At 53.0% G+C, this 18,900-nt stretch overlaps 1 protein-coding gene across 3 annotated transcripts; it reads right to left on the bottom strand.

Annotated features, from left to right (window-relative positions):
* Nucleotides 1–648: 648 nt before the first annotated feature.
* MAN2B1 (mannosidase alpha class 2B member 1) lies at nt 649–18,621 on the bottom strand. Of its 3 annotated transcripts, none has more exons than XM_085012724.1 (24): nt 18,424–18,621; nt 16,773–16,875; nt 16,181–16,354; nt 15,625–15,818; nt 14,823–14,955; nt 14,460–14,605; nt 11,017–13,300; nt 9,481–10,394; nt 9,275–9,395; nt 9,116–9,194; nt 8,823–8,932; nt 8,424–8,531; nt 8,035–8,151; nt 6,674–6,847; nt 4,718–4,815; nt 4,517–4,634; nt 3,749–3,867; nt 3,570–3,671; nt 3,303–3,390; nt 2,847–2,927; nt 2,195–2,422; nt 1,545–1,700; nt 1,355–1,457; nt 649–899 (listed from the first exon to the last, which is right to left on the bottom strand). In XM_085012724.1, the coding sequence occupies exons 8-24, from the start codon at nt 9,639–9,641 to the stop codon at nt 790–792; spliced, it is 2,073 nt and encodes a 690-aa protein (XP_084868850.1). In that variant the 5' UTR covers nt 9,642–10,394; nt 11,017–13,300; nt 14,460–14,605; nt 14,823–14,955; nt 15,625–15,818; nt 16,181–16,354; nt 16,773–16,875; nt 18,424–18,621; the 3' UTR covers nt 649–789. The 3 variants fall into 3 exon arrangements, with proteins under 3 accessions (XP_084868850.1, XP_013846058.3, XP_003123362.3); XM_013990604.3 differs by having other exon boundaries at nt 1,322–1,457; nt 9,481–9,566; nt 13,184–13,300; XM_003123314.5 differs by having other exon boundaries at nt 9,481–9,566; nt 13,184–13,300.
* Between the last annotated feature and the right edge of the window lie 279 nt (nt 18,622–18,900).

Raw genomic sequence — 18,900 nt, 5'->3', positions numbered from 1 at the left:
GGATGTAGAAATACTTTCTGGAGGCATATCTGACAGAGGTCGGATCATCCAAACACTGGTCTCCACATGGGCTGCAGGTGGGCATGGCATGTCCTTGCAGCCTCCATACACCTTAAAGGGATCCACACAAGCTGTGTCACCTGGAGGGCAAGTCACTTCCTTTCAACCCTAAACCTCAAGTTTCATCCCAGGGTCTCCTTCCTCTGTAAGACTCCAGAACACACCAGAACTAGGTTCTCTGTCTCTCTCCTGGGAGGCCCGCAGCTCCAGGCCACCTGTCCAAGGCCCCACTTTGGGATCTGTCTCTAATTCTACTTCCTAGATCCCTTGCCCAAGAGTCCCAGGGCAGAATCTGGGAGTCCTCAGGGTATGTCTGGCCTTCTGGGACCAGGACAAGGCAGCACAAACCTGCCTTTGGTAGCTACTCAAAACAGCTGTGTCACAGTGGACGGAGGAATGAGGCAGGAGTGGAAGACGGAGTGGTGAGTGAGGTGGGGTGTGAACAGTGGAGGTTCTGGTGTCTTAGAGCTAACAAGTGGCCTCCATGCAAGGCCTCGGGTCAAGGGTCAGCTAGAGTTTGCTGACCTTTCTGAGTAATAGATTCCATTGCCCTCCCTCCCCCCCAAAAAAAACCCTCACACTCAGTTAGACCTTGACCCGAGTCTTGGTAGTGGCATTTTAATGGCTTGTGGTGGTGGTGGCGGTGGCATCAGCAAAAGGGGGAGAGTTTGCCCTACCCCTGGAGGAAGGAACTTAGGCTCAGAAGGGGGCATCTGGCCCCCAGTGGGTCTAGCAGTCTTCTTCCCATTGGACGGAGGCCAAGAAGGTTCGGATTTCCATGGGCTGCAATGTGATGGTGGCAGACACCAGCCGGGAGGGAGGAGGATGGGGTGTGGGGCCTGGGGAGATAGAAGGGAGAAGGAGTGAGAGGCACAGTCTTTCATCCCCATGCCACCCCTCACCACCCCTGTGCTCCCTCCTCTGGGTCTGAACACAGACATACCACCTTAAATCTGTTCCCAGGGCCTCACTCCAAGACCCTTCAACTGCTGCCCAGAGCCTAGATATCATGCCCAGATCCCCAGATCCCTCCCCAGTGCCTGGCCACCATCTTCACACCCACAGGTCCCACCCCAAGGACCTTTAAGCCAACCCCTGCCCCCAGAACTACACACCTACAGGGACTCTCAAATCCTGTACCTGTGACTGAACTCCATCCTCAAACCGTTAAAGACCCACCACTAGTTTGCCACACCCACCTCAGACCCTTAAACCCCTAACCTGAATCTGAACACTGACTCAGACCCAACCATTCCCACACCTCCTAGTTCCCCAGTTCCGGGCAGGACCCCACCCGTGTTTGCTGTCCACTTGAGCCTGGAGGAGTGGGCCTGGAGCTGGTTGGCCGCCAGCGTGGTCTCCCGCAGGGAGGTGATGGTGAAAGTGGAAAACAGATTCTGTGGGCAATGAATGGGCTAGTCTGAGCTGGGATAAAGCAGAGCATCCCCTCTCTCCTGCCTCCTTCCCATCTCTGCCCTCCTCACCGTCAAGTCGAAGGTCACCGGGGAGCTCAGGTTGCGGCCCGCGTCCTCCCCTACGGCAAACTGGTGCTCAAAGCGCAGCAGCAGCGTCTCTGGGCCCCAGTGGGCCAATGTGAGTAGATGTACCGAGAGAGGCAGTTCTCTGCGCAGCCCAGAGAACTGCAGGGAAGAGGGGGCGGGGCTGAGCAGGGAGGGCAGGACTACGCGGTGGTTAGAGGCGGAGATCCGGCTCGGAGGGGTGGGCCTTGGCTGCGGTCGGGGCGGGGTTTATGGAGGAGCAGCGGGGCTCAGCCAGGACTGAGCCAATGAAGGGAACTGAACTGATCCCGCCCAGACCAGACTGAGTTAGTGCGGGGGACCAAGTGTGTAGAAACTTGGCTGGTGGAGGAGGTCGGGCGGGCCGAGGCCAGAGAAGCTGAGTAGGCAAGAGGGCGGGGCTGAGACTGCCCAGGTGACTGGGCTGAGCTAAGGGACCAGCTTACGGCCATCCCCCAGACGGGTTGGCCTCCCCCGGACGGGTTGGCCTCCCCCGGGACGGGTTGCGGGAGGGCGAAATGGGTCCCGGTTAAGCCTAGCAAGACCCGCCCTCAATTTCGGCCCTCCCCGGCAGGCTTCCTTCCGGTCGTCTTTCTGCAGGCCCCACTATCCCTCACCTGCGTGCGTGGGGCGACCTTGAGGCAGTAGGGGACACCGCCACCCCGGGCCAGCACCACCTGCGGGGCTAGGACCTCCTTCTCCGCCTGCAACCGGTGCCCGGAGGCTGCGGTCCGGGCTTTGTCCAGCAGCACGAGGTGGCGCCCTCGCACCCACAGCCCCGACCCCTCCTCCAGCAGCGGCTCCCCTACTCCACGTGCATCGTCTACCAGCAGCCTTCGGTGGACCTGCGGGGAGAGTGGCAGAGAGAATGAAGGTCCCTCCAGCCAATTTCTACACCAGAAATTGGGTAAAAGCATGTGGGAATCTCACGAAAAACTGAAGATTGGGTGGCAACAGATGAATAGATGAGGATGAAGATCTGATAGGGGGTCCGCAGTAGGAGTGGGGATCTGACCTAACAAGGACTGAGAGAGGGGAAGATTTAACGGGGCAAGGATAGGGCAAGTCAGGGCCTGAAGGGGAGGCTTGGATAGGGATTGGAGAAAAGCACGGAGGAAACGTCTCACATGGGAATGGAGGTCTCAGTTTAGTGAGGACCACACTGGGAATGGTGCTCCTAGCAACAGAAACTGGCTTCAAGGTCCTGCAAGGGGCCAGGGAAGGAACTGGTAGGAGGACCCTGACTTAGATGGGGCTTGGATCACTCACCATGAGCTCTACGGAGCCGTCACCCAGGCTACTGCCCCCCTGGGAGCGGTCAGTCAGCACAGTCAGCTGCGTCTTCCCATCCTGGGGATCGAGAAGTGAGTGAGGGGCCGTACTGCCAAACAGCATTGGCCCCTAGGCAGGCCCCACAGGGATGGTGGAGATTGCTGAGGTGTTAAGGATGAAAGGTGGGAGTTACCACTGTGGTGCAGTGGGATCAGGGGGGGCCTTGCGAGCACTGGGACACAGGTTCAATACCGCGCCCAGCTCAGGGGCTTAAGGATCTGGCATTGTGGCAGCTGTGGCTTAGGTCTCAGCTGCCACTCAGATCTGATCGCTGGGCTGGGGAACTCCATATGCCAGGGGGCAGCCAAAAGAGAAAAAAAAAAGAATGAGAGGTGACCACCCCACTCTAAAGGGATGTGAGGAAGAAGTGGGGAGCAGGCAGGGGATGGATACCGTGATGTATATGCGGCTGTTGACTGGATAGTAGTTTCCCGCCACTGGCTCAGTCTGGTTGAGCTTCCACGTGGGTCGATAATCCCGCCTGGGGTGAGGTGGGGTTTGATCAGGCCCAAGATCTGGCTCTCCTTCCCCTACTCACTCATTCCTCACTAACTCTTCATCCTCTACCTCCCACACTCATGAGGATCAGCAGATGCCCCCAACAGCCCTGGGCCCCAACACACCACAAGACCACCCATTGGTGCCCCTAGTTCACCCCACCTCCTCTCCAGGATCTCCCGGCCATTGCTGTCTGTGTAGAAGAGTCCATCTGTCTCCAGAGTAGTGTCAAAGCGACTAATGATCTCCTTCCCCCAGCTGTCACTATACCAGATGGAATGACAAGGTTGTGAGCCTGACCTTAATGCCACTCTGCCCTGCTCCCAGCCTGCACCACTCACCCTGTAGGTATGGGCCCCACCGTCCACTCTAGCTCCAGGTACCGCTGTCCTGGATATAGGCGAACCACCTGGGAACACCAGGCTGAGAAGTTCTGGTGCACTTCCTGCACCAAGTCTGTCTGCAGGCACATGGGGGCGAAGGGCAGGTGTAAGCGTGCACCTGGGCAGAAGTAAGTCCTGCAAATGCCCACCCTCACCGTGAAGCTCATTAAAGCCTACATCAGCCTACATCCCACTAATAGCTTGGGAGCCCCACTCACCTTCCCCACCTGCCTAGGTGTGATGCACACACTTCACCCCTCAGTAATAGCCATGTAATTTCTGAGTCTGACATACAGGCTGGCTGCTCACCAGTACCCTAGCTCCCTTCTTTGGAACAGGATTCTACCTTGGCACATGGCTACCTGGAATAGACTGTATTGTCCAATCTTCCCTGAGATTTTCAGTAGCTGTGTGATCATGTTTGCTCAACAGAAATTGATCAAAGTGGTGTGAAGCATGTTCCTTGCCCTCTCCCTCTCCCACTGGCTCAAATGCAAATGTGTAAAATCTTGACACCCGCAGCAGATGTGAATGCCTTTCTGTGTGCTACACAGTGTGACTGTCACACAACCAGCCAGGACTACCAGCCCTGTGGGAGGATCCCAAGTATTCCTCTCAGGTCTTAGCCTTCTCACCTTTTAGAGATGTAATCCTCCCCCACCCCCACTCTACATCCCCCCACATGTCCCGTCCCCAAGGGCCCACTCATTAGTCTTGGCCCCTGACCTTCACAAGGTGGGTTTTAGCCCAGTGGCTGACAAGCAGTGGTTCCTGTCGTTCGGGTCTGAAGATGTAGGCACCTGAGGCCTGCGAGCTTAAGTTGTTGCCCATACTGGCATTGTACCTGGGGCCAGGGCAGGTGAGAGTCAGGTAAGGGACCCCAGCTGCTTCTCATGCCCACTCCCTGGCCTGGTGGCTCTTCCTTACCAGTAGAAGGCTTGGCGAACAGGCAGCAGGAGGTTCTCATCCAGGTTCTCAATCTCCATTAAGAGCCCTGTGTCAGGATTAAACCTAGCCCGGATGTGCTGGGCAGAAGAGGGTGGACAAACATTAATGACCATCACTTCAATCAATGGCAGCTGCATCCTTTTAGGGGCTCAAAAGAAGGCCCTAGAGTCACCCACCCTTCTCTCCTGTCTCTCTCTCTCCCTCTCCTACCCCCCACCACTCTCCTCACCCCTACCACTCTCCTCACCCCTGACTCTTTTAGCACATCCTAACAGCTCCCCTTTCTACCTTATCCTCAATCAGACCATGTCTTACCACCTCCATGGTCTTCCCAGACTAGTACAGCCAACCCCTTCCCAGTCCTCTGCCTTCCATGCTTGCTGCTCGCTCTCTAGTCTTTTCCCCCAACAACAGCTGAAAGCCCCTGTAACACCAGAGGGGAGATCAGAGCCCACCTGTTTGGGACCCGGGCTGTTTGTGCAACTGACAGAGGAACCACAGTGCCAGGACCCACAAGATCTTAGGGCCCATGGCAGTATATAAATCTCAATCCTTTTAGGATTGGTGAGTGAAATAAAAATGAATATATTATAAAAAGTCTGCCTAGTTAATATTCATATTTATACCTTTACCACCATGAAATATAATTTTTTAATTTTTTTTATGGAAAGGATCCACAGGAGTTCCTGCCACGATGCAGTGGATTAAGAATCTGACTGCAGGAGTTCCCGTCATGGCGCAGTGGTTAACGAATCCGACTAGGAACCATGAGGTTGCGGGTTCGGTCCCTGCCCTTGCTCAGTGGGTTAACGATCCGGCGTTGCCGTGAGCTGTGGTGTAGGTTGCAGACGCGGCTCGGATCCCGCGTTACTGTGGCTCTGGCGTAGGCCGGTGGCTACAGCTCCGATTCAACCCCTAGCCTGGGAACCTCCATATGCCGTGGGAGTGGCCCCAGAAATAGCAACAACAACAAAAAGACAAAAAAAAAAAAAAAAAAGAATCTGACTGCAGGGAGTTCCTGTTGTGGCCCAGTGGGTTACAAACCCAGCTAGCATCAGTGAGGATGCAGGTTTGATCCAAGGCCTCACTCAGTGTGTTAACAACCCAGTGTTTCCGCCAGCTGTGGCACAGACTGCAGATGTGGCTCGGCTCCTGTGTTGCTGTGGCTCTGGCAAAGGCTCTGATTCGACCCTAACCTGGGAACTTCCATATGCCACAGGTGTGTCTCTAAAAAGCAAAAAAATAAAAAAATTTAAAAATCCCACTGCTGCCACTCAGTCACTGCGGGTTCAATCCCCAGCCACAGGCAGTGGGTTAAAGGATCCGGCATTGTCACCACTGTCTCTCAGATTCAATCCCTGGTCCAGGAATTTCCACATGCCATGGATGTGGCCATAAAATAAAAAAAGGGGTGGGGGAATCCATGAAGGCCAAAATGCTAGGACCCACAAGGCTGACAACCCTGTTTCTCCCACGGTTTCTTCACAGGAAAAGCCAGAGTTCCTTCCCTTGGCTGGCCCCTAAAGCCCGCATGATCTGACCTGTCACCTCCCTTGCAACACCCTGCCACACAGTTCTTTCAACACCCAACACCCTCATACTTGAGGGCTTTTGTGGCTGCTGCTCCCTGCCTGCCTGGATCCCTCTTCCCCCAAACGATCACACATCTCTGTCCCTCAAGGATCTGACCTGACTCACTTGCAAACCCCTACCTCCATCAGTTCTAACATTTCTATCATGGGTCGCCCGTGATTACACAGGGTCCTCACATCAGCTCCCAGGAGGCTCAAAGGAAGGTGGTGAGGATAAACAACAGGGGGCCTGATGACACTAGACCATGGAACCTAACACCCACTGACCCAGAAGCCATGCAGCTCGCTGCCACACCTCAAGTTTGTCCCCCAGGCATGGAAAGAGATCCGGATAGGGTCTCACCTCATTCTGGATGACCAAGACACGGGACCAGGGCTTCTGGGATCTGGGATGGCGGTCATAGGCCTGGGGACTTTGGCCAGGCACCCGAGTTACTGAGTAGATGCTGAAGCCGAGGGCAGGCACTGAGGCTGAGAAAAGCAGGTCCTGACTGTCTGAGCTGGGAACTGTCACCACCTCAGGTAAGAGAGGAAGAAAACCAAGTCAAGAAGCTGTGAGTACATATATAAAGCTGCACTGCACATAGGGAAGGTGACCAGGATGGGGAGGAGAAATTTAGGTGTTGGGTAGGGGGGATGGGAGTGTCAGAAGTGCCAAGTTAGGGAGTTCCTGTTGTGGCTGAGAGGGTTAAGAACCTGACTAGTATCCATGAGGATAAGGGTTCGATCCCTGGCCTCTCTCAGTGGATTAAAGGATCTGGCATTGCTGTGAACTGCAGTGTAGCAGACTCGGCTCCAATCTGATATTGCTGTGACTATGGCATAGGCCGGCAGCTGCAGCTCTGATTCAACCTAGCCTGGGAACCTCCATATGCTGCAAGTGCGGCCCTAAAGAAGAAAGAAAGAGGGAGGAAGGAAGGAAGGAAAGAGAAAGAGAGAGAAAGATAGGAAGGAAGGAAGGAAGGAAGGAAGAAGGAAGAGAAAAAAAGAAAGAAAAAGACTCAATAAAAGATTCCAAAGATTCCATAAGGTAGAAAAAATCCACTAAGAGGGTGGATCTACTGTGGGAGGGGGAATAAGTGTGGGAAGAGATCCTTTAGACTGGGGAGGGAGGAAAAGAAAGATTCTTGAGGGAGGAAGAAGTTAGTGGGAAGAGGTTTTCCAGGATGTAGGGAATATTCATAACCAGGATTTTTTTTTCCTTCTTTTCTGGCTGCCTGGGGGGCATATTGAGTTCCAGGGCCAGGGATCAGATCTGAGCCGCAGTTGTGACCTACACCACAACTCTGGCAACGCAGGATCCTTAACCCACTGTGCCAGGCAGGGGATAGAACCTGAGTCCCAGTGCTCCCGAGATGCAGCAGATCCCCGTTACGCTGCAGCAGGAATTCCGATAACCAGTAATTTTTTGATGGAGGGGAGAATGTTTCCAAGGGGGTGAGATATTAAGAGGCAGAGGGGGAAGATAGTCAGAGGAAGAGTAATGGGCACAGGGTATTCATGGAGGATGGAGGTCTCCATAAGAGCTAAGCCTCCAAGAGAGAGAATTATTCATGGGAAGAGGTGTCCATGGAGGGAGATAATCTTGAGGGAAATATCCATGGGGGAAGGGAGAAATGCCTACGGTGGAAGGTTTTTTTGGGGGGCGGTGGTATATATGAGGGGTGGCATTCATGGGAAGAATATTTGTCCAACGGGGCTCACATCGCTGGGCACAACTGTGCCATTGGGATCTTTCACAAGGTAAACGTGTTCGCTGACAGGCAGCCGCACCATCCAATCCACTTTCCGCCCCAGGGGGTTATAAATGGTCACCTGGAACTGGGTGAGAGAGAACACGGGCATGGGTCACAGCAGGCCTTCTGCAAACCCACCCACCATGTGCTGCAACGTCCCTGGGTGATTCAAGCCCCCAAGTGATGCCTTAGTTTCCCTGCCTCAGCTTCAATGATCAGCGGTGATCTCAAGGCAGAGTGATTAGCAACCAGATGAGCCTTGGAGAGTCCATGAGCCCCACCTGGAGGTCTCCCTAGATCTCGTTCCAGCCTCAGGACCTGCCCCTGGCCCCGCCCCTCCCACTCCGGGACACTCACTTTCTCCGCGTTCTGGGTGAGGGGACAGACACTGATGTTGAGCTTGTGGCAGAACACGAAATCCTTCTTGGAGCCGCTGAGCTGCGCCAGCGCATTGCTCAGGAGAACCTGGGGCGGGGGAGGAAAGGAAAAGGTTGGCTCTGGACGCCCAAGCTGGTCTCGGCGCTCCCCCGCCTCCCTGTCTCCCCTCAGCCTGTCTCCGACCCCATCCCAGGTCCCGCCCCATTCCTGCCTCCGCCCCACCCCCACAAGACCCACCCCAAGAGAATTGCTAGCCGCCAATCTGCTGGGTTTCAACCACGCCCCTTCCTGTCCCCGCCCCCTCTGTTCCAGGCTCCCCCCCCCCCCGCCCCCCGACCGGCCCCAACCCCCAGCTGTGCCCTGTCCCCGCCCTGGCACCTCGCAAGGCCCCCAGCTTTCGGCCAGCTGGCGTGCGTAGTCGTTGGCCACATGCTGCCGCGAGGTGCCGCTGACCGCATCGTGGTGCTGGAGCACGGCCATCGCCTCTTCTGCAGGCAGACAGTGAGCCGGGTGGGGTCTCCGCAGGACTCGCCCGACCCCAGAGAGACGCGAAAAGTCACGTGCCGGCAAGCTGGGTTCTTAGGGCCTTTAAGAAGGGACTCGAGGGGACAGCCGAGGTCTGGGGTCCAGCTTCAACCCCGCTCCCGTCCCCTCACCAGCTGGACACCTACTGAGGGGTGCGCTGTCTCCGGAACCATAGGGTCCCATGTTGGCTGCTGGACCCACCAGTGCCTCCAGCTGGTTGCACACCTGTAGGGCAGGGGATATGTATGGGGCACCAGGCCTGTGGGGATCCCTGGCCGCCCCCCTTGAACCTGGGGCCTGCCTACCTGCAGGAAGTTGTAGCTGAGGCGCTCGTAGCGTTTGAGAGCGGGCCGGCTGGAAAAGTAACCAGTCCAAAACATGTGGGGGCCGTCGGCGTAGGGGAAGAAGTCATCCTCTTTCACTGACCTGCAGCGGCAGAGGCACTGAGGGCAGGGGTCATGACACACAGGGGAGGCCAACCCCCCCCCAGCTTCCCGGTACCCCCAAATACCAGGTGAGGTTGGCCTTGTTCAGCTCCCAGAGGTAACAGGCGGGAGTGGAGTAGAGAACATTGACGCGGCTCCTGTTGGCCTTTTGCTGCAGGGATGTTGGCTGTGTGTGAGCCCTCGGGAGTCCACACCTTCCGGGGGCAGGGCCCACAAGTGCGCACATACATACTCACGCGCATGCGCATACATTCATGCATCGCTTGGCTCAGATTCTCAAATACGTTTTGAATGCAAACCAATGGCCAAGTGTGAAAATGAAATGTTAAGGGAAGGTAAATATTACCAGCCTGAGAAGAATTTCAGGGATACAAGAATAAACCTGAGATTTTACTAAACTTTAAGAAATTCTACTTTTATTATTAACTTTCATGGAAAAATGAAATACGCCATTATAAGGCAGGAATAATTATTTCTCAGCACTGTAACGTTGCTGCCAAATGACACAACTGTTATAATGAATGGAGGATCACTTTCAACTGACGGAGATGGAGGAACAAGGTGACCTCCATGAGTTAAAGGATGTCTGTTCCTTCAAGTTGTGTCCCCAGTGCCTCATACACAGTAGGTGCTCAATAAACACTTGAATGACCTAGAGGATGTTATACTTAGTGAAGTAAGTCAGAGAAAGACAAATTACTATATGCTATCACTTATAAGTGGAATCTAAAAAAAATAACAAATAAATCTATATACAAAACAAACAGACTCAAAGACACAGAAAACAAACTTATGGTCACCTAAGGGGAAAGAGAGAGGGAGAGGGATAAATTAGTAGTAAGAGATGAACAGATACAAACTACCATATATATACATATATATGTATATATATATATAGAGAGAGAGAGAGAGAGAGAAAGTGTGTGTGTGTGTATGTGTGTTTTTAGGGCCATACCTGCAGCATAGGGAGGTTCCCAGCCTAGGGGTCTAGTCAGAGCTACAGCTGCTGACCTATGCCAGAGCCACAGCAGTGCCAGATCCAAGCTGCATCTGTGACCTACACCACGGCACATGGCAACGCCTGATCCTTTAACCCACTGAGTGAGGCCAGGGATCGAACCCACAACCTCATGGTTCCTAGTTGGATTCATTTCCACTGCACCACAACAGGAACTCCACAAACTACCATATACAAAATAAGCAACAAGGATTTACTGTAGAGCACAGAGAATTACATCCAGTATCTTATAATAACATATAATAGAAAACAATCAGAAAATATATATATGAATCGCTTAGCTGGATACTTGAAATTCATGTATATTGTAATTGTAATATAGTACAATATTGTAAATCAACTATACTGCAGTTAAAAAAATAAATAAGGAATTCCCGTTTTGGCACAGCAGAAACGAATCTGACTAGGAACCATGAGGTTGCAGGTTCGATCCATGGCCTCGCTCAGTGGGTCAAGGATCTGGCGTTGCTGCGAGCTGTGATGTAGGTTGCAGACACAGCTCAGATCCAGCGTTGCTGTGGCTCTGGCGTGAGCCGGCGGCTACAGATCCAATTAGACCCCTAGCCTGGGAACCTCCATATGCCGAGGGAGCAGCTCTAGAAAAGACCAAATAATAATAATAATAAATAAATAAATAAAACACCTGAGCGAATGAAGAGAAGTGCATTAGACAACATGCCTTTATGTGTAAATACACATCTACACCCCTGCATACACACTCAGACATGTATACAACACCCACACTTAGCAAACAATCACTTGATTCCTCAATATGCTTAGGACTGTAGACATAATCTACATCCAGAGGCCAGCCCTGCTCTCACGGAATTTATAGCCAAGTGCAGAGGAGAGAGACTGAACAGATAGTCAGTTGGTCACAGTCAGCCTAGATGTATCATCATGGGTATTCATGGGGACTGGTGTGAGCACAGAGGAAAGAGCAAGAGCTCCGGCTGGGGCCTGATGAAGGCTTCCTGGAGAAGACGTTGCAGCTGGTGTCTTAAGCAGAAAATTTTCCTCTCTAAATAATAATAATAACTGTAATGTGTATTTACTCAGCACTGTTCTACTGAGCTATACAAACAAACTCATTACACTTTCATCAACAGCCCTATCGGGTGGGAATCACCATTATGCCTGTTTTCTAGACAAGAAAACTAAGGTACTGAGTGCCTAAGAACATTTCTCAAAGTCACAGAGCCAGTAAGTGGCAAAGCCAGGATTTGAACCAAGGAACTCCATTTCCAGTAAAATGGAGTGGGTGAAGGAGCAGGCAGGAAAAACCCAAGAGGATGTGAGTTTCTGGCAGCCCAGGAACGTGGTATTTGCTAGAGGAAGTGGCCAAGGTGTTGAAGCCTCCTCAAGGACCAGGGACTTGGGGAGGCCTGGGAAATATCTTCAGGAAGGCCCTTGGTGATGTTACTAAGAGCTGTTTTTAGTGAAAGAGCCATACTGGGAGCAACTGGAAGATAAGGATGAAAAGTCTGTGCTGGCGGAAAACTCTGAGGATGGGAATGATGGGAGAGGGGAGACAAGGTTCTGTGCTAATGGGAGAGTGACTGCTGACCTGACAAAGCCACTGACTACATCAACACATCCATGTAAGCAGAATAATGGCCACCCCAAGATGCCCATGTCCTGATCCCCAGAAACTGTGACTCTGTTAGGTTACATGGTGAAAGGGAACTAAGGCTGCAGAATTCACAACATTGTAAATCAACTATATTCTAATGAAAAAATTTTTAGGGAGTTCCCATTGTGGCTCAGTGGAAACAAACCTGACTAGTATCCATGAGGACACAGGTTCAATCCCTGGTCTTGCTCAGTGGTTTAAGGATCTGGTGTTGTCATGAGCTGTGGTATAGTTTGAAGGCGAGGCTTGGATCCCACGTTGCTGTGGCTGTGGTATAGGCCAGCAGCCACAGCTTCGATTCAACCCCAGCCTAGGAACTTCCAGATGCCGCAGGTGTGACCCTAAAAAAACAAAAAAAAATTTAAAAGACTGAAGAATTAAGGCTGCTAATCAGCTGACCTTAAAATAGATATTCTGGATTATCTGGCGGCCCCAAGGTCATCACAAGGGTCTCTAAAAGTCCAAAAGGGAGGCAAAAGAAGTGAGAGTGATAGAAAGAGATGTGACAACAGAGGCAGGGTCAGAGAGCTGCTATGTTACTGGCTTTGAAGGTGAAGGAAGGCACCTTGAGCCAAGGGATGTGGGTGGCCTCTAGAAGCTGAACAAAGCAAGAAGACTTTCCCCTAGAGCTTCCAGAAGGGATGCAGCCCTACTGTCATCTTGGTTTTAGCCCAGTGAGACCCCTGTCAGACTTTTGACCTACAGAACTGTAAGATATGACTTCTGTTAAGTTTGTGGGAATTTGTTAAAGTAGCAATAGAAAACTAAGATAGGGAGTTCCTGCTGTGGCTCAGTGGAAAGGAATCTGACTGGTAACCATGAGGATGCAGGTTTGATCCCTGGCCTCGCTCAGTGGGTTAAGGATCTGGCATTGCCATGAGCTGTGGTGTAAGTTGCAGATGAGGCTCAGTTGGATCTGGCATTGCTGTGGCTAGTTGTAGGCTGGCGGCTATAGCTCTAATTCGATCCCTAGCCTGGGAACTTCCATATGCCATGGGTGTGGCCCTAAAAATACAAAAAAAAAAGAAAAGAAAACTAAGATAGCATCCATAGATAATGTATGTGACCCAAGGCCCAGGGAGGCAAGCACACATGCCCATGGGATGAACCCACTCACCTGGGCATTGACCTGCTGGATGAGCTTGTCAAGATTCTTGAACCACATGTTGGCATTCTCATACTGGAAGTCCGAGCCCATGGTCATCACAGTGTGGTTGGTGCGGTAATACTGGCCCTGCAGGCAGAATGGGGTGTCCTCAGGACAGGGTGCCCTGGGCCACCCATGTGGACAGCCATGTCTCAGTACTCATGTGGTCAAGAGTGTGCGTACACTGGAGTTCCCATTGTGGCTCAGCAGGTTAAGGACCCAACGTGTCCCTGTGAGGGTGCAGGTTCGATACTTGGCCTCGCTTGGTGGGTTAAGAATTTGGTGGGAGTTCCCATCATGGCACAGTGGTTAACGAATCCGACTAAGAACCATGAGGTTGTGGGTTCAATCGCTGGCCTTGCTCAGTGGGTTAAGGATCCGGCGTTGCTGTGAGCTGTGGTGTAGGTTGCAGTCGCGGCTCGGATCCCTCGTTGCTGTGGCTCTGGCGTAGTCCAGTGGCTACAGCTCTAATGGACCCCTAGCCTGGGAACCTCCATGTGCCGCAGGAGCGGCCCAAGAAATAAAAAAAAAAAAAGAATTCAGTATTGCTACAAGCTGCAACATAGGTCACAGACATGGCTCTAGTTTGACCCCTAGCCCAGGAACTACAATATGCCACGGGTGTGGCCAAAAAAAAAAGTATAGATGCATAGCAGGCAGGGATGGAAGTGTGTCACATGGAAGCAGAGGGACACACAGAAAATAGCCTCAAGCTGTTGAGTAATTCTCTTAGGCCTGCCACTCAGTCGTGGGTGCTGAGACATTGCACCATACTGTCTCATGGTCGTGGTGGGGGGATATGCCGTGTCTGCTTTTCTTTTCTTTTCTTTTTTGCTTTTTAGGACCACATCCGTGGCATATGGAAGTTCCCAGGCCAGGGGTCGAATGGGAGCTGTAGCTACTGGCCTACACCACAGCCATAGCAACTTGGGATCTGAGCCACATCTGCGACCTACACTATAGCTCATGGCAATGCCAGGACCTTAACCCACTGAGCGAGGCCAGGGATCGAAGAATCGCAGCCTCATGGATTCTAGTCGAGTTTGTTAGCTGCTGAGCCAGGAAGGGAACTCCCGGGTCTGTATTTCTAATCAGGCATGCACACAAACAGAAAGAGGGCATGGGTAATGGGGAATGGAATGTTACCTTCCTCTGAGGATGGTGAGGAGGCAGTAGGGGTTGCCTGGACCGATGGAAGGGCCCAGTGCATGTATGCCAGAGGTACAGGTTCTGGACACCAGGTTACCTGGGCAGTGGCCAACTCCAGGAAGTAACGGACCAGTTCCTTGGCATTGTATTCTGGGCTGCGCGGGTCCTCCACAAAGGGCTTGTCTGCACACAGCGTATCCCAGCACAGACCAGTGGGTGGGTTGTACATGTTGGGGAGCACACCTGCGGGTCACACCAGGATCAGGGGTGGCCCCACCCCCTAGACCTGCTAGACCCCACCAGGAATGGACTTCAGAATTTGCAGGGCCTAGTGCAAAGTGTAAATGCTGGGCTTTTGTTCATAGAGTATTAAGAATTTCGAGACGACAGCCAACTATCGATCCATGCCCAGGGCCCTTCTGAGCATGGGGCCTGCCCTGGCCCCACTCTACCCCCTTACTGGTGAAGAGGTCGGCGGCGGGGGGCTTCAGGCTGGCACTGGCCCGCCACAACTGCTCCATCTGCCGCTTCTCCTTCCGCACGTTCTTGTCTTGATAATCCAGGCGCCCGAAGAAGAAGCCGTCAAAACCCATCTGAGTGAGGCGGGATGAGGAGCAGAATCAGAGAGCAGGAGAAAGCAGGTTGAGTAAGTGTCCATCCCTCTCATCACTAACCGCCAACCCCTCTGAGCATCGGCAGAAAAAACCAGGTCTAAAATCGAGGGAGACCCTCCAGAGCATGGGGATTTTGGGGAGGGTCAGAAGCCCTGCGGAGCGCCTAAAGGGAGCAGGTCCAACACTAGAATTCGCCCCCACCTTCACCAGCTAGGTAAGGGGGCCGGACTCAAGGAGGCCTTACCCCTTCCGCCCCCTAAGCAAGGCAAGGGGCGGGGTTACAGCAGAGGCAATGAAGCCCCCTGAAAAATAGGGCGGCTTTCACCTGCCACTCAACCTGGGGAGGAGACAAGATGAGAGCAAATGGGGCGGGGTCAGGGGAGGGGGAGGAGCCATGTGGAAGTTGGGGGTGGCCTGGGAGGGGTCAGCCTGGGCTAGGGCAGAGCAGGGCCAGGACCAAAGCCAAAAGGAAGGGATTCACAGTTCACCCAAGAGGCAGAGTCTCCAGGGGCCAGGGGGCTGGGGTAGGCCTGGTCCGAGTGAGCTTGTAGGAAAAGGCAGGGCTTCAGTAACCGGAGGAGGAGTCAGAGGGAATAAAGGGGCGGCGCGGGGGCAGGGGGTGGGGGCGCCAAGAGGTAGGGAAAGGACCTGCGCGAAGAGCGAGGCCTGCTCCCGAGAATGGCCAAAGGGGTCAATGTGCCAGGCCACACGGGGGCGCCCGTCGCTGCCAAACGTGTCCTCCAGGAAACGCAGGCCAAGAGTCATCTGGTCGATGATGGCTCCGTAGTGAGTTGCCGCCTCATCGTTCATCACCCAGCCGCCGTTGGCAAACTCTAGGCGTCCTGTGACGGGAGGGGCAAACGTCTGAGTCAGCTGTCAGGGCCAGGAGTGGGGTTGGTGGTGCAAGGGATGAGAAGACCTGCCTGCATGCCCAGGCCTGAGAGGAGAAGAGGGGTCACTCCCAGGCCACTGCCAGAGATTTGGAGCAGAACCTCCCCCAACCCCCTAGGCATGGCAGGATTCCCAGACAATCTACGAAGTGGGGCCTCACGGGATGCATAGAAGTTTTCCCAATAAAGAGAAATTCCCAGCAGGTGAAACCACATACAGGCTGCACAAGGCGAGATAAAATCTCAGATGCTTGTGTGATAGAAACAGAAGCTGGGCTGGGCTTCCTCTTTTCACTTCCTTAGAAGAAGCTCACCCTGGCGCACCAAGTTCCGCACCATTTCCTGCGTTGCATTTGTCTGCTGGTGCCACCAACGGGAGAAGAAGGCAATTTCCACATAGACGAAGCGGCGAGTGGGCTCCATCAGCAGGGAAGAGATGACTGAGTCTAGGATGTACTGCACGCCCGCATGCTGGACATCGTTCTGGACTGTGGGCACAGGGGTCAGGCACTCAGGGACCAGCAAGCCAAGAGCAGCATTTTTTTTTTCTTTGCTTTTTAGGGCCGCATCTGTAGCATATGGACATTCTCAGGCTAGGGGTCCAATTGGAGCTGGCTTACACCACAGCCACAAGGCCAGGTCCGAACTGCATCTGCCACCTACACCACAGCTCAGGGCAATGCCGGATCCTTAGCCCACTGAGTGAGGCCAGGGACCAAACCTGCATCCTCAGGGATACTAATCGGGTTCATAACCTACTGAGCCATGACAGGAATTCCAAGGGCAATCTTCTTAGACACAGAAGCCCAAGCTGGGCATCACCCTATTGCCCAGAACTAAAAAAGGATTTGAGGGGCTCTGAGGAGCCATAGGAGTCCCGGCGGTCAGTCCCCACCCTCTACTCACTGCCATAAAAGTACTGGTCCACAGTCTTGAGCCAGCCCACGTCATCATGTGTGTGGGCCACCAGGTGCACGTTCAGCATGTCCGGCTCCACCTTGGGGCATGTCTGCATAGGGACCCCAAACACACTCTCATATACTTTGTCAGTAACCCCAAGGTTAAGAGGCAGGCTGCAGTGGGGGGTTGGAGAGGACACAAGGTAAGTCTTGATTTAGAGGCAAGAGACTGAAGTGGGTCCAGGCCCTCCCAGGAAGGACACATAATTATGTCACAGATGCAACTCCCAATGGCACCATTTCTTAGAGCACCTCTCATTCACACCCTGGAGAAATAGTAGTAGGTAATGTTTCTTAAACATTTGCAAATACCAAGCAGCCACCCTGGGGTTCGGGGACAATATTTCCTGTTTTCAGACACTGAGGATCAGAGAGGGTAAGTGTTTGGGTAAGGTCATGTAGCCAGGAAGTGAAAGAGCCAGACTGCAATTTCAGGCAGACTCCCAGCTCTCAACAAGCCCCCAGGCCACACACATAGCTAGTAGCTGGCTCACACCCAATCACACAGGTAATGTAACTGAGCAGGGCCTTGTGGGGCTCTTGGGCACAAAAGCCTTTCTGTGCCCCCCATTTCTTGTTCTTAAGAAATTAGCCTCATTCAGCTTCCATAACCCTCCCTGAGTTACCAGGGAGGTTCAGACAGTTGCCGAACAGGGAAGCAAGGAGATACAAAGACAAGGGAGGAACAGTCAAGAAAAAATAGTACAGCCTTGGGACAGGATCCTGGTTCCCTCTCAAGGGATACACATAATAATATAGGCATCTTATACGCTTAAGAGAAAAGTTATATTACTTATGCTTCTTTTAGAAATGAACACTTTAAAATTGAACAGCTTAGAGTCTTTCCTTGTCCTTCTCCCTGGCTTAACTGCACCCTAAACAGTCACAGGTAAACTAAAGATTAAGCGTCCTGAGCACAATTGCCTGTGGATTAAATATTATTAGCACATGATTTTTTTTCAGGAACTTCCCTAGTTTGTTCTAATCTCTGATCAATATACCCTTTTCCCAAGTACTGTTTTTCTAGGCGACAACCCAGAAGACCACCATTGTGATCATGCTGATATCTCCTGACTCCAGCTTTGAAGACTAAGATCCCCCCCAAAGAAAGAAGAATGCATGTTTGTTCCAATCCTTGATTCCTATTTGAAAATCTGTCTTCCTTCTTTTTACTATAAAACTCCTAGCAATTCTTTCCAATGGCATTGGGAGGGCACAGTCTTTAGGGTATTAGCCTGCTGTGACCCTCCTTTGCCTGGCAAAGCAATAAAGCTATTTTTTTTCTCCTTCACCCAAAACTCTGTCTCTGAGTTTCTATTAGGCAACGGTGGACAGAGGCCAATCTTCAGCAACGGTAAATGTATGCAGAGTCCAGGTAAGCCAACCCGCAGAAGCAAGGGAGGCAGATACAGACAGCGCCATTCTCAGACACACACAGCCAGACCTCTCAATGACACCAAGCATATGCTCAGACCATGCTGTCATATTAGCAACCAGTCACTAGTCACCACAGAACTGAGCCACCCACAGACCCGAATCCTACTGGGAGCTTCACTCTGGAAGTTGAAGGACATTTCCGCTCGCGGGCCCACGCTCACCTGGTATCCGGCGGCCCAAACGCCGTGCGCCGCCAGCAACAACAAAAAAAGGAAGGAGAAAGGCGGGAGCGGTGGCTGCAGCGCGCCGGAGCGCTTCCGGGACCCCGCCTCGTCCTGGCCGCCACCAGCGCGGACCCCCCAAAACCGCGCCTCGGCAACCATGGCTCTGCTGCGGCCGCCACTGCCTCCAGGGGTTTCCCGTGCCGGGCCTAGGCTCAGCAAAGGCCCCGCCCCCAGGATTCGGCTTGACCAATGGGTGCCAGCGAGGGCGGGGCTAGGGTGTGGCCTAGAGAGTCACGAGACGGAGATAGTAGCTCTGGGTACCCTGGGGGCCTAGGAGTACAGCGAGGCCCTGGGTGTGTGTAGCCCCTCCCGGCGCTGGTTTCCTCAGAAAATGTTTTAGTCTAGCTGCTTCCTTGGAGGTAGGAGCAGGGGTCTCAGATTTTCCTACGGGTGCTGGGGTTTGCCTTGGAAGTA

Source organism: Sus scrofa, chromosome 2 (genome assembly GCF_054392235.1).
Source record: "Sus scrofa isolate SSC_HxYL_T2T_F1_AM1 chromosome 2, Sscrofa_HxYL_maternal_Yorkshire_Landrace_v2.0, whole genome shotgun sequence".
In the NCBI taxonomy this organism is placed as follows: Eukaryota; Metazoa; Chordata; class Mammalia; order Artiodactyla; family Suidae; genus Sus; species Sus scrofa.
The sequence above is the reverse complement of the archived record's forward strand: the minus strand, read 5'-3'. Positions and strand labels throughout refer to the sequence as shown.

Bases quoted from the DNA above. Each gene is read 5' to 3' on its own strand.
- MAN2B1 (XM_013990604.3), bottom strand. From the start codon at position 18,585: ATGGTTGCCGAGGCGCGGTTTTGGGGGGTCCGCGCTGGTGGCGGCCAG. The intron at 16,876-18,423 runs GTGAGCGTGGGC...GTCCCTATGCAG, and splicing joins TTTGGGCCGCCGGATACCAG to ACATGCCCCAAGGTGGAGCC. The intron at 16,355-16,772 runs GTGAGTAGAGGG...CTGTGCCCACAG, and splicing joins GGACCAGTACTTTTATGGCA to TCCAGAACGATGTCCAGCAT.